This window comes from Panthera pardus, unplaced genomic scaffold, assembly GCF_024362965.1.
Source record: "Panthera pardus isolate Hobbes unplaced genomic scaffold, ASM2436296v1 HiC_scaffold_22, whole genome shotgun sequence".
Classification (NCBI taxonomy): Eukaryota; Metazoa; Chordata; class Mammalia; order Carnivora; family Felidae; genus Panthera; species Panthera pardus.
This window is the reverse complement of record NW_026526788.1, coordinates 73106201-73120627: the sequence shown is the minus strand read 5'-3', so window position 1 is coordinate 73120627 and position 14427 is coordinate 73106201. Positions and strand designations below refer to the sequence as shown.

The following is a 14427-nucleotide window of genomic DNA, read 5'->3' as shown; positions in this document are numbered from 1 at the left end:
ATATGCTTGAAACAGTGTGCCCAACGTAATAACCAACTTTTATAAAGAAATAACTTACCGGTGATAACCTGGAAGGTCAGTGTCTGTAAGTGGCTGGTGTTGATGGACGGATGACACCACAGAAGCTTTAGTGACAGCCAGGCATGCTGCTGAAGCTGGTGCGTTTGAAAAGAGCTGCAGGAATAATGCAAAGTCTTGGTTTCCTAAAAATCTCCTGTTTCAAAAGTATTTAACTCTGTAGAACCACAATTACGAAAAGCTCGGTAATGCTGCTGATTATATTTGTAAAATCTACCTTTAATGTAGTGCAATATTTTTATATCTACTGAGGTAGTGGCATCACGGCTGTACTTGAGTGCAGGGGAGGGGGGTCACTACAAGCAGCCTAGGGGTAGTGAGGGGTAAGGCTTCTGAAATAATTGTATTCTATTACATTCCTGATGTAATCTTGCTGCCATGCTATGTTATCAATAGCTAAAAAATAATAAAAAGAACTACCACAGAAAACAAGAATATCTTCATTTGCTAACCTCTGAACGAGGGGATTGGCTACATCTCTGGAATCATCGCCGGGTAGAATTCGGCCACGCAAACAAGGTCTTCACAAAGTCCTCTCTTGCTGAACAAAATTGCTAGTTTGAAATCAGCCTAAAAGCATTAAATTCCGGTGGTTTTTTTTTTTTTCTTAACCCTATTAGGAATTAGACTGTTTTCTGCATTTCTGATATTTAGATAGAGGATTAGGTTAGACAAGCTGAACAACGTGTTAGCATTATTTGGGAATCAGAATTATGCTGTGAATTATCACTATGCAAAAGAGCTGCGTGATATATTTACTTTCATCAGATGTACTTGTTCACAGCAGTCAGGAAAACAATCTAACCTTAGAAATGCAGGGATAACTTACTGGGCTTTTCCACAATGATATTATGTGACTGGTTACAGATTTCAGTTGAAAGCAAATTTTGTTTCCAGAGCCAAAAAGTAGGGTTTCAGACTAACCTGGAGTGAATTTTACCTGATGCCTGTAAGCAGAGAAGAATAGTTCTTAATTAGGTATTCACAGTCAAGACAATACCTTAAAATGTATTTTATTCCAGCGATAATGTCTGGTTTATAAAGAAACACACACAGGCACAGTAGTGTTCAGAAGATTTATTAAGGAAACGAGCTAAAACAGGCACATACACTTAGCAGTCGAAAGAACTGAGTATTCTTTGCTACCTCATTAGTGGTTTTGTATCTGTTTGCCAGGTACAAACATAACCCACCTCTGCTCAAAAAAATAAAACGTTCAGGGAGCTGTATGTTCTTTGTTCCGATACACACATTAAAAGAAGAAAAAAAAAGCGTCACTTCATAGTCTTGCTAACCCCAGGATATCAGTCCTATAAAAGACCTTGCAATTTTACCCCCTCAGATATAATGGATACCTTTGCTGCTAAAACGGTTTTGAAAAACTCCCGTATCTTTTGTCTTCTCTCTGGAGATCCAACAGTGGGCATGCCTCTGCCAGTCATTCTTGAAGAGACTGAAGCCTTAGAGGCAAGAATAAAATTGGAATAAAGCATTGTGGTCAGGGAGAGCCACAAACCCTCTAAGAGAATCAACCGGTAGCACGTTCCCCAAGGGGGTCTCCCCTGTGGGAGAAAACAATCCTGCGGTTTTAGGTTAGCCGTAGGACAGCGCTTCCCCATCCATCTTTACAGAGTCACAGATTTGTTTTAAGTTGCCCAAGGCAAGTATGTGAAGTTCATTTGCTTCCATCTCTGCCCTTGAAAACCAGATTTCAAATCATTCAAAACCCCACAGAAAAGCTTCCTAAAGCAAATGGAAACCGGATTAGCTACTTCTAGAGAATTACAAGGTTGAGGTTGAGGAGTCCTCGTTCTCAAGTTCTTGGCTCCTTGTCCAAGTTAACAGAAACACAGTATTAGCTTAACAAAGAACAGACATTAGGTAATTTCTGGTTACAGAGCTACAGAGTTCACAAGTATTTGCGACATTCTACACTATCTGCGCACTCCAATCACATCTACAAAACCTGATGTCAACTGACGATACTATTAACACAGTATTTGCTGTTGAAAAGGCACATCAATGTTGTCATGCTTAGAAAAACCACGTTGCACAACACTAGATACGAGAATACATACGCCTTTCTAGATGTTTGGGGTTTTTCTGTCTTTGAAAGGGGATGTGTCCTGACCACTTTTTTTTTTTTTTTTAACCTGTTTTCCCTAATGTGATTCAAGATTTCTTTCCTCCATCTTCCTTTAAAATTTGTCGATTTGAACAACTTTCAGAAGTCTAAAAAATAATAGTTACAGTTGAAAATTTAACAGATACCTAGAAAACACTTGGATGGCCTCTTAGCAGGTCAAAGGTACATGGTCTGATTTTTTCACATCATAGCAGCGATTAGCCTTTTAAATGTCTAAAACTTGAACGAGACGTTAATATAGCTATCCTGCTTAATCTTGTCTGTATAAGGGATCTCTACCCTCACTTTTCTTTCATCCAGTAAGACAATCCAGTATATATCTTAAAGGGAAAGCTAGTTCTACAACTATACTTTGGGTGCTTTTCTCCGCTTTTGGACTATTTTCTAGTTTTCTCCTTCTGGCTCTAGTGCCTGCTGCCAGCCACGTGACTTGTAAACATGTAATTTGAAACCATCTGTTTCCAGGTAGATGGTTACACAGAAAACTAACGCCAGCTACGATTTATGGGTAAGTCCATAAAATGACGGACTCAAGTTCCTGTCCTCTGCATTTGAGATAACTAGCTTTTAACTCATAAATATGTTGATAGTAATTACAAGTTAACCACACGCAGCGTCACTACGTAATATGCTGTCTTATTTGATTCTGTTTTTCAGACTTCCTTCTGGTTTCTCAGTGTTGGAAGTGTCTCGGAGATAATGTGTGCTTTAATTTTAAACACCCATTACCAATATTCAGAAAAAATATACGATTCTTTTGCCCAAGTGTTTATGAATGTAAGTTTTTTAAAAATTATATTTGATTTGGATTCAAATATTTATAGATTTACACTATATTTCGTCAAAATATATTGTATAATATTGAATAAAATCAAATACATAAAATAAAGTTTTCAACACTATTTATACAAACCCCTAGAAAAGCTGCTTTTTCTTTATAAGGCTGTTGGCAATTGATCACAACCACGGAGAAGAATGAATAACCTTTGGTTGTTTGGCTTTCGCCAGGGGCGATGGTGCGACTAAGTTCTGGAGAAGTCATTTCACTGGTAACACTGTTTTGTACAAATAAATACTTTGACGACTTTTGAGGATCTCAGTCACTTTCGGATTCTTCATCCTCACCTATCGGATACGACTGGATGTTATTCTGGGTGTACATCTTTGTCTTAATGGGGCAGTTGTGATCCATGAGAATAGCCTGAAAGACAGCAGAGTGCACATACGGTGATCTTGTTTCACAAAGACAAGACGGTTTTCACCTACCATTTTTGACCATCACTAGTTTGAAGGCTGTAGATGGCACCACCCCGTGGGAACCAGTCCTTAGGGGCAACTGCCAGGTTGCCTGGCCCGGAAGCTGCGGGGTTGGACGCTCCAGGAGGATCCCAGGCAACAGGAGAGACTGCAGAAGTGGTTTCTGCCTGGGCCACGGGCACCCTAAAGCCATGCAGCAAGGGCTTGTGCGGGTTACGTTTAGGAAGAGTTCTTTTTTTGTTTGTTTGTTTTGTTTCTTTTTCAGAGAAAGAGACATCATGAGTGGGGGAGGGGCTGAGAAAGAGGGAGACACGGAATCCAGAGCAGGTTCCAGGCCCTCAGCTGTCAGCACAGAGCCCGAGGCGGGGCTCGAACTCCTAGACCGCAAGATCATGACCTGAGCCGAAGCTCTACGCTTAACCGACGGAGCCACCCGGTCGCCCCCGTTTAGGAATTCTGTTTGGAATCTCGGAATTGGGGGGATGCTGGAGTCACACGGCGCCAACTGTTCACTGTGGCAACACCCTTAATCGGCACGCTCTGTCCCTAACGAGGCAAACTCCCACGCTGGAAATGTACCTCCACTGTGTATGTATGTGGATCTGGTTCTGATCGCAGCCATCTTCGCAGGCTGCCCTTGTGGTATTTTCAGACCACAGCCACGGTCCCTTAGATTTCCCTGCACTAGACATCACAGGGCCCGTACGTTTTCATAAATGGCATTTCCAGAGCACCTCTCCTCCAAATCCTAGAGGTCTTCCTCTTGTCCAAATAAATGTAGGATTTAAAAAAAAAAAAAAAAATCCTCTGATGCCCATAAAAATCTTATGCCTTCTCACTGTCACTAAAAATGTAAAAACAGCCCATTGATCCTCAATCGATAAACCCATGCAGTCATTATTCTCTTGAAAGTGTGCAGACCAAGCATGTAGTCTGAGAAGACAGCCGTCCCTTATGGGACCCGGACCACGCTGAGCATTCCTGCCACAGCACCGCAGCTTCACGAGAGCCCCACCTGGTAGGTGGGTAACTCTGTGCGGGCACAGAGATCAAAGAACGTGACCAGGGATGCACCGCTGGGAGGGGACAGATGCGTGCCAGGCAGCCTTCTGCCGCGGTCTACTCTCGCAGGGCTCCGGGGCGGAGGCAGAAAAGGGCCAGAGCACGGCAAGGGGACGCTGCGTGCAACTGAAGGAGATGCTCCCATCAGGTGTGTTTTCTGGACTTTTCTTCCAAGTAAATAATTCCCCCAAGACCTTGTTGTGAGGTGTGAAAATCTACATGGAAACATTTCTCTGTTGATACGAGCCCACTGAAACCTATCTTTGTGTTTGTCCACTACTCCCCGCCACCAGCCCCCCCCCCCCCCGCCCCAGGTCCCGCTCTACACATTTGAGACCTTCTGTAACTCCCCTCAGTGCTAACCCACGTATCATTTCCTGAGAGAATCTACAGTGATCTGCCTGGGTGACATGTTAAGATAAAGGACTTCCGTGACCCTGTAAGTCAGGCCGCCAGCTCAAACTGTCAGCTGCAAAATTTAACACTGTTTTTATACTTTTTGCCAAGTGAATCGATACGTGCATTTAATAAGGAGCTCGATGTCTAAAACTAAGTAACTGAGGCAACAGACATGGTACCCCAGGACCATTCTCCCAGCGTTTAACCCCCAAAGAGCACATCTCATCTCCCCAGGTTAGTGATCCTCAAAGAAATCTCGCGAATCACCAGGGGGCGAGGGGAAGGGAGAGTTAAACATGAAATTCCAGTCGGCTCCCTAACCCTTCATGACGATGGTGTCCACACGCTAGGAGAAGCACCGTCTCAGCGATGAGGCATCATGTAGAACTACAGAGGGCCCTACGGCTGACGACAGCTCGCTGGGCACCTGCTTGCATGCCCCCGAGGTCCTGTACCAGCAGGTCAGTGACCTTACTGCATAGGAAGGGCAAGTCCCACAGCGCTCACAGGGGAAACGCTTGCTGTGGATGAAGTGCTCAGGGAAAGCTGTACAAGAGACAGGATACCAGCTGAACCTCGAAGGGCGGAAAGGGCGTGCACAGCGAAGGAGCTGGACGTGAGCACGGCATAGCTCATCTACTAAATGAGACACTATGTAAAACAGGGACACTAAGTAAGCCGGCCTGGCCACCACAGAGGTCTGATGATGAGGTACACACGGCGAGATGGTAATTAGAAAGCCCACCCGGCACCAGACTGCAGGGCCTTGAATGCCAGGCAAGGGACCTTGACCTCTGGCCCACAGGCAGTAAGACAGCCTTGGGACGGATGGCCATCGTTCGACCCTCTTCATAACCACCTTCTCTCACTTGGTTCAACCATCATTAGACCTGACTCTGCATATATGCAGACTTAAGGACCCCCGAAACCTAACGCTGGGCACGACTGTATGGCAGTTCTATTTTTATAATAATGTCTACGTGACTAAAGAGGCCAGGCAGCATATGTAGTATTCCCAAAGGGCCAGGAAAAGAGAGGCGTGAACAGGATGCAGCTGGTAAATCAAGTGCATGGGGGGCCACGAGGGCCGCCAGGTAATTTAAGCCGGCTCTCCGTGCCACTGCTGGGCAACAGAGGCGTGTCTGACTCCGGACTGAAAAGAGAAAGGAGGAAGCTCTTTGAACTCAGAGCAGAGCCCAGTCACTGAGAGCTGAACCCCAGCCCCTGCCAGATGCCTGGTTTCTTATCAGACACAGAGTGAGGATCTCCAAAGCGGTAAAAGCCTTGTTGGACTAAATGAAGTATATAAATGAAGCAAATACACAGCTGGAACATTGAGACAATAAAAACTGAACAGTAAGCCCTCCAGGCTTCGAGATTTTGAGAGCTACCAGGCCTGAATGCTAGAAAGTTTTATTTACTGTATCTTTAAAAAAAAAAAAAAAAAAAAAATGGTGAGGGTTTTGCACATCAACTACATGAATGCCCCACAGAGGGACCCATTTCTATAAATAGATGATAATATTCAGGTCCTTGCCTGGCCCCTGCATTCAGAAAACAGGGTGGCTGGAAGGACCCTGGAACAATGAGGAGAAAGGCCAGAGCCACCCAGGAAAAAGCAAGCTGCAATCCCAAACCCCTACTTTCCTGTCTGGGCCACCACTAGAAACTTCAAGAGTGGGCCACCACTAGAAACTTCAAGAGTAAGTTGTAAGAAATGTGCCCCATCTTTAAAAATAATTCTTGGGGCGCCTGGGTGGCTCAGTCGGTTAAGCGTCCGACTTCAGCTCAGGTCACCATCTCGCGGTCCGTGAGTTCGAGCCCCGCGTCAGGCTCTGGGCTGATGGCTCAGAGCCTGGAGCCTGCTTCCGATTCTGTGTCTCCCTCTCTCTCTGCCCCTCCCCCGTTCATGCTCTCTCTCTGTCTCAAAAATAAATAAACGTTTCAAAAAAAAATTTTTTTTTTAAATAATTCTTTAACCTGGAAAAAATATCCATTCCAGCACACAGCCATCCTCAACTGGGTATTCTGAGAATCACGGGCTGCACGTCACTGTCGTAGAACACAGTTGTCCTCAAATGGCAGAGTGGAATTTCTTACGCTTGCAGAGGAACAACAACAAACAAAAAACAAAACAAAAAAAGCCAGAGGTCGAGGATACCAAACAGAAGAAAAACTCAAGCGCTCTCACGCTAGTTCATGATTGTGTGATTTGGGACCCATGAAAACAGCTTTAGATCTTTCAATATAAAATAGCTAAAGGCTATTCAGAAGGCCGCCTAATGAAAGAATGATTTGCTCAGGCTTACATGCCTTATTCTGGCTGCCCGCCTGCCTTTGGTAACTGCTGATCCTGAACGCCCGCACTTGTCGGTATTGGATTCTCTCAAGTGGGCAGTAATCAATTCTGTCTCCTCCCTGGCACACTGCTGTCCCGGCCTCACTCCCCCTTATCATTAGGTGTCTTCCTGCCCCGCTTGCTCAGGGAATAGGCAGCTGCTGTTGGCCACCCTCAAATGTTGCCATTACGCGAGTCAAATGGAATCCAATCTGATGCCTTCAATTATGGGCATCAGTGACGGGCAGCGAGATGCACATTTTCTCAGGTTTTTAATGATTCATCTTGCTAGGCACTTATTACGGATTTTTGACATTTTGCAGCGAAAGTGCCTTTCGGGAAGCCTACAATTTTTGCTGCCTTGCCTTTCAAGATTGTCTCTTCCACTCCCTTCGGCATTTCGCTTTTTAAATGAACAAAAGTGCCGATTTAACACGAGGGAAGAGAAGGGGTGCTGAGGTCGGCCTTCTGCCAGTCATCACGTGGACTCCAGGGCAGCAGCTGGCCCGGGGGGTTGTCCCCCTCTACCCCCCATCCCCTGACCTCACTTATTTCTTCCAACACCTCAGATAAGCCACCACGCTGACGCCGACACACGGCACAGCGGCCACTAACGTCTGCTGCTTGGCTAAGGAAGCCCATTCAGCAGTTCGGAGGTCTCAGGAGCAAAAGGAAGCTTTCGCCTCACAGGAGGGAGAAAGGGAGGACACCAGGGGGCCTCTGGACCGACAGTAAATCAGGGCGTTAGGTAGAAGCAGGAAAGCAGCATGAGGTAGTGCTGGAAATAGTAATGCACTTATCGAGCATCCACTGTAGTAAGCACAGGGCTAAGCACTCTGGGATTCCTAGCTGAATCCTTACGACAACCCAGTAAGGGAGATGCTATCCTGTCCCCACATGACAGTGTGGCTCCAAGGCCACCACTAGCCCTTCATTACTTCCCAAGAATCTTATTAAACAGTCTCCTGGGTGAAAGAACTTGTAGGCGATTTTTGTCTTTGTGTTTTTTGGTCCAAAAAGGGTTGGGAGTAACCCCCTTTTCCGACCCCGATTTGGGCAAGCTACCATGCGGGGTTCAGGCGAGGAGACGGGTAGGATGAACAGTAAAGTGCTACGGTTGCTCAGAAGTGGGGCCATGTAAGCAAGAGGAAGGAAAGAAGAGGTGATTTCCGTCGGAATATTTCCACACCTTCCCCTCCTCTTCTTTCAAACAGGTCATGAGTAATACCAAATTATCCAGTTAAATCCTATATAATAAAGGGCACACGATAGAGTGATCAGTGTTGAATATACTTTTTCTGAAAATATTTTCAAAATATATTGAACAAATTAATGAATACAAAGAACGCCCCAGACAAATAAAGGCTGCACGTAACCTAACTTCAGAGTCTGTGTCTGTTTTTAGACCCACTCTTTGGGGAAAATCGTAACAGGGAAGTTCAAGAAATGCCAAAGCGTCAGACCCATTTCCGTTCACCCGTCAGAAAGAACTTCTGGTGTGCCCCCAAGAGAGCATCACAAGTGAACCTCATATCCACTCCTCATCACAAAAACACCATCTCCCCTCGCCTCCGTTATCTCCTTCATTCTTAACTTAAGTCTCCACTCTCATCCTGCTAGACGAGGGTCTGCCACCACAGGAGGTTTTAAAACCCAGCAACACCATCACCAGGGATGAACGCTCATCAGGTTAAAACGACTAATGCATTCTGAAATTCAAGTTTAGAACCAGTAAGTTCTAAACACTTTATCCTCGATACCATATCATTTAGTTTGATTCTGGTTATGAAACTGTGAATTTAAAGGTTGCACATGCTCACGTGTGCCCAAAGGTACATATACGATAGTTTCCCAAAATACTCTGTTATCTACACCAAAACCATCTCCAGAATCCTACGCAGTAAGAACGAAAACACTATTACTGAAAGCCGTAAGGCTTAGGAGAAAAGCAAACGGCACCCAAAATGGCTCATCTCAGGACTCGGTGCAGGAAGCAAAAAAAGTTCTATTCAAGATTTTTGAGAACTAAAGGCAATTACATTTAACTACTCCATGTCTGGTTGACAAAAGAGCTATACAGACTGCTAATCTATGTACCAAAACATCACCTCACTCTTCACATTTATAAACATAATGTTTGATACAGTAAAAGAGGTATGGCCTATGCGGTATAAACGCCAAAGGAACTCTGACCCTTTATGTTTGGGGAGTTCTGCCCCAAAGGAGCAGAAATATATTTTCTAACTATGCCATGAAGGAACCATCCAGAAGACCATGCCAACACGATCAAGAAACACTAGAGTTGCGTCCTAAAATTCTCTTACCATTTTTTCTTCCTTGGCAGGTGGACTTCGAAGGAAAAAGCAGAGAGGAGCAAAAAGAATATCAATTATTCCAATGATCGTCATGAGCCACGGAAATCCGATCGCCTTTGCGATAGCCCCACCAGCCGAGGGACCTTTCGGGAAACAGAGAAGGAAGATAAAGCTCTCTCCAGATGCCTCACAGACGGAAAGACACCAAAGTTTAAACAGTTTCTGGTCGGCATTATCACGCATCGAGGTGAAAGCTTGTTTTGAAAGGTCAGTGTCCTTCCTTACCTATAGCATATCCCATACAGAAGGCCACGTCCGCAATGGCATAGACGCTCCCGTAGACAGACACGTGCCGCAGGTCTACCAGGTAGCCCATGATGGGCATCATTGAGGAGTCCACCATTCCTGTGGACGGGCAGGGAACACGGTCTATAGAAAACCGACGCAGCCCGAAAACGCGGCGAGCGTCAGTGTCCTGACCCCCCACCCCGCCAGCGCCTCCCCTTCTGTCATCGCCCCCTGTGAGTCTCAAGGCAGGCTCCCCAAGGCACACCCTTCACTGAAGACAGGCTGCAGGCCACTGGGGCTGGGACTGGAACCCAGGCCACCTGTGCCTGTTCTCCCGCTGGCCCCGCCTGGCCCCCACCGTCTGAAGGGCCCCACCTTCCAGCAGAGGGCACCCCGTCCTCTGGTGACTCACAGACCAGGCTTCACATCCAGTGGGGCGCTGGCTACTGGCTGTGTGGCCCCTCGCCTTCCTCCAGCCGGTGCTTTCCAGATTAACTCTCTCCGGGTTCCACAGCCCCTCACGTTCCCCCAGGGGGCACACCTACAAGCCTCACACACTCCCCTCCCCATCTACACCTCGGCCTCACACTCGGACTATGAGAATAAGTTGGAAAGTATCAGGGAAGATGGGAAGGAATCAGAACACGAGGGCGTCTGAGGGGTCACCGTGCCCTGCTCAGAGAACAGACTGAAAGAGGTCTGCCAACCCCGGGGGCTTAAACAAACAATCACCACCACTAAGGCGGGGATCAGAATCTCCTAGCTGGTGAACAGTCAGGGACAGGCAGAATAAACAAAGAGCAAAGGAAAAGCATGTGTGTTCAGAGTCCTGGGCTCACGTCCCCGGCGGGATGGGCACAGCCATTCCTCACCTAGCTGAACACTGGTTTCCCCATCCATAAAATGGGGCTGATAACAATCAGCTAAAATGAGACCCCCATCTGTGGACACCACCAGCAGACCAGTCAAACGTCCATTCCCTCACCTCCACCTACTACTAGAGGCTGGAAGAGGAGGGACGTTCCTTCATCCAATCGGTATTTGTTGATCACCTAATATGTGCCGCGTGCTGGGGACGGGGACGGGGTGAACAAACTGGACAGAAGAGGTGGACGGGCCCCCGAGAGCTCAAAAATGAATTCCAGTTGTCACTGAAGCCATGAGGTGCTGTGGGAGGGCAAACCTAACCCGCCGGGGGAGCCCCCAAAGGCTCCCTTCTGTCTTTTCCACTGCACCACTCAAAGCTTCAGTTCTTGCCTTTAGCAACTGTGACAGATTTAGCCCTTACTTTTATGACGACCAATCTGTATATTATAAATGAGAAACAAAGGTATCCTATTCATGCAAAACATTAACAAGATTGTTTCCAGCATACATGGTTCTTCACATCCAAAGACCCCGTCCCCTTTGCCGGTGAAAATTCCCACAGCACGGGTGGCCGTCGATACACCAGGCCACCTTTTCTGTACTAGACCTTGTAAAAAATATACGTGAAGTCTCTGTCCCCCGGGTTCTCTTCTGTGCACAGATCTGAGCCCAAACAAAGGTGCTCTGAGTGAGGGGGTTCTCTTGTTTGCCCAAGGGCAGCAACAGAGTATCCGTTTGCTTCTGTAAATAGCAGGGTTTCTATAAATACTGGCTTTCAGAAAATAAATGACTAGTATGTGAAAGCAGGTATCTATCTGTAGACAACTGACAGGCGGTACTTGAGTTTGGCAGCCCACAGCCTCCTCCCGAGCTCTAGAAATTTTAGGTTGATGGGGCACCTGGGTGGCTCAGTCGGTTGAGCGTCCGACTTCAGCTCAGGTCATGATCTCGCGGTCCATGAGTTCAAGCCCCGCGTCGGGCTCTGTGCTGACAGCTCAGAGCCTGGAGCCTGTTTCAGATTCTGTGTCTCCCTCTCTCTCTGACCCTCCCCCGTTCATGCTCTGTCTCTGTCTCAAAAATAAATAAACGTTTAAAAAAAAAAAGAAAGAAATTTTAGGTTGAGGAACGATAGATAGTCTGCCCCAATAAGAGGAAATCTTTCTGACTAATGGGGAAAAGAAAGCTCTACAGGTGACTTACCAATTGCAAAACCGACTCCAAAGTTGGGAGCTATGAGTCCGTAAATGTTTTTTGCGAAAGGAATCTGTAAGAGGAAATACCCGTCACGCTAAAATCATGACATCCAATGTAAAGCTTCTGGGAAAAGCCTAAAGATGGGTCTTCTCTGGCCTGGTTTGCGTGTTCCCTTCTGAAGTGGGAACTAGGGGGAAGGAGGAGGATGGGGTCTGGGGAGAACTGGGTCCTCCAAGATCTCAGAAGTTGAACCTGAAATGGGTTTTGTGACCACCAAGAACAGCCTCGTCAACTGCTGTAGTTAAGACCAGCCCGGACCACGCTCCATTTCTGACAAGGGCCAGAAGGCCTCACTTGGGGGTAGATACCGGCTGTTGGTAGAAGATGTGTTGTTCTAGAAAAAAAAATCTTGCTACTGTTTCAGGCTAGTCGGCTCAAAGTGTTTAAAGACGCTGTAATATTGACCATGAGGGGGGGTTGGGGAAGTGAAATATAACTATGCAACCAACCGTCCTAAATAACCTGCAGCTGACCTAGAATGTAAATGTATCCCTTGGAGAACCTTGTCCAATGTGTTTAAGAGGATAAAAAATTGGAGGAAAATTGAAAGTGTAATAAAACCAAATATCGGGGCGCCCGGGTGGCTCAGTCGGTTACGCGTCCGGCTCTGCATTTCGGCTCAGGTCATGATCTCCCCGGGGGTTCGAGCTCCACGTCAGGCTCTGCGCTGGCAGTGTGGAGCCTGCTTGGGATTCTCTCTCTCTCTCTCTCTCTCTCTTCCTCTCTCTCTCTCCACCCCTCCCCCTGCTTAGGTGCACTTTTTCCCTCAAAACAAAAAACATAAAAATAAAAATAAAAAACAGACAACAAACTTCACTCTGCTCTGAAATGCTTCCTGGTGATTCTTGCCCAAAGCGAAAGTTTTCTTTCGAGACCACTTGTCAAGGAAGGTCTTTTACTCACACATAAAATGCTGATTCCGACAATTATCATTCCCAGAAGAGCACAAAGCCACCTGTCAAAAGAACAAAAAAGCACCTTCCATAAACGACCGCTCCCATTCCCACCCCTGCCAAATTTTCAACAGAAATCAGGACAATTACTTATGAAAACTCGGGTAGAAACAGCCAGAATTGGCTTAACAGAACGACATCATACTGATGAAAACTCAGGTCGCAACACCCAGAACTGGCTTCACAGAACGACATTATTCCGACAGAGTGAGAGCAAGCGGTACTCGTCTTACCTCCCCATTTTGTGTGCGAGCATCCCAAAAATATTGGTTCCGAGGAGATAAGAGACACTAGCCGGCAAGAAAGCAATGCCTGTAAATTTATGGAAAGGACACCTTATCAGCACTGATATCAGCCAAGTGTTGGAAAAAGTAATAACTGTCAGACATCACAATGGCGATCAGAGCGGATGAAAGAAGGCCTGAGGCCTGCACCCCGGCAGCTAATATCCGGCGGCTGACGGAGCCAGACGGGACCCCACGCGGCTCCTCCGTCCTCACAAAGCCGCCAGACGCTCCAGAAACGAGATGCGTCCCTCTATCAACGGCTTCATCTCGCCTCCGTGCCTGCCTGGTGGCGGCCTCACCCACGGACGCACGCGGGCAGCTTCCGCCGCGGGAGCCCGGCCACTGTGCTGCCGCACGTGCGGTGAGCGGCGGTGGCACCGCCCCCGTCCTCACCCCTTCGTCACTTTGCCACAGGAGACACGGGCATTGAGAAAGACCAGGGAACGTGAAGAGAAGGACAAAGAAAAAGTTACAGTCACCCCAAAGTCCATCGCTCAGGTACTGAGCACGGTGATTCCCGCTCTGTAGTCTTACACACACGAGTTTACACGCACACAGAGGCACGGGTGCGTGCAGGATTCGGGTTTTTTAAGAACAAAACAAGACGTGGGATTATACTCTTGTGCTGCAGCTACATCCTTTTTTATTTTATTTTTTTAATGTTTATTTATGCATTTTGAGAGAGCGCGAGCACGAGCAGAGGAGGGGCAGAGAGAGAGAATCCCTAGCAGGCTCTGCACTGTCAGCACAGAGCCCAAGGTGGGGCTCGAACTCACGAACCTAAGAGATCGTGACCTGAACAGAAACCAAGAGTCGGATGCTTAACCGATCGAGCTACCCAGGCGCCCCTCCATCCTGCTTCTTTCAATTAGCTTTATGAACATCTTGCCAGGCCTAAAAAAAAAAAATGAACGTCTACGCGGTCATTTTTTGTGTGTGGCCAAGTCACGTGACTGACGTTTTCATGTCTAAGGTTCAACGCTCTCCCGGGGACTTGGCGGCCCCTGCCAAGCCTGTGCCAATATCCGGCTGCTGGTGGCAGTGGTTGCTTTGGAAGTAGTCTCTGTGTTGAACAGAAAGCCCGACGCGAGTCAGACCAGCCTGGCCGCTAGGGATCTGTCCATACCAGCTCCGTGTGGTCCCCATCTGTTATCAGGACAATGGGATGGTCTCCTCCCAAAGA

At 47.0% G+C, this 14427-nt stretch overlaps 1 protein-coding gene across 1 annotated transcript in view; it reads right to left on the bottom strand.

The window, feature by feature from the left end:
• Nucleotides 1-3109: 3109 nt before the first annotated feature.
• SLC18A2 (solute carrier family 18 member A2) overlaps nt 3110-14427 on the bottom strand; it is a 37165-nt gene continuing 25847 nt past the window's right edge. The window contains exons 11-16 of the mRNA XM_053909948.1: nt 13191-13269; nt 12908-12959; nt 11951-12014; nt 9881-10000; nt 9605-9738; nt 3110-3425 (exon numbers count right to left, since the gene is read on the bottom strand). Of these exons, the coding sequence (XP_053765923.1) occupies nt 3321-3425; nt 9605-9738; nt 9881-10000; nt 11951-12014; nt 12908-12959; nt 13191-13269 (554 nt within the window). The 3' untranslated portion in view covers nt 3110-3320. The remainder of the gene's footprint in view (nt 3426-9604; nt 9739-9880; nt 10001-11950; nt 12015-12907; nt 12960-13190; nt 13270-14427) is intronic.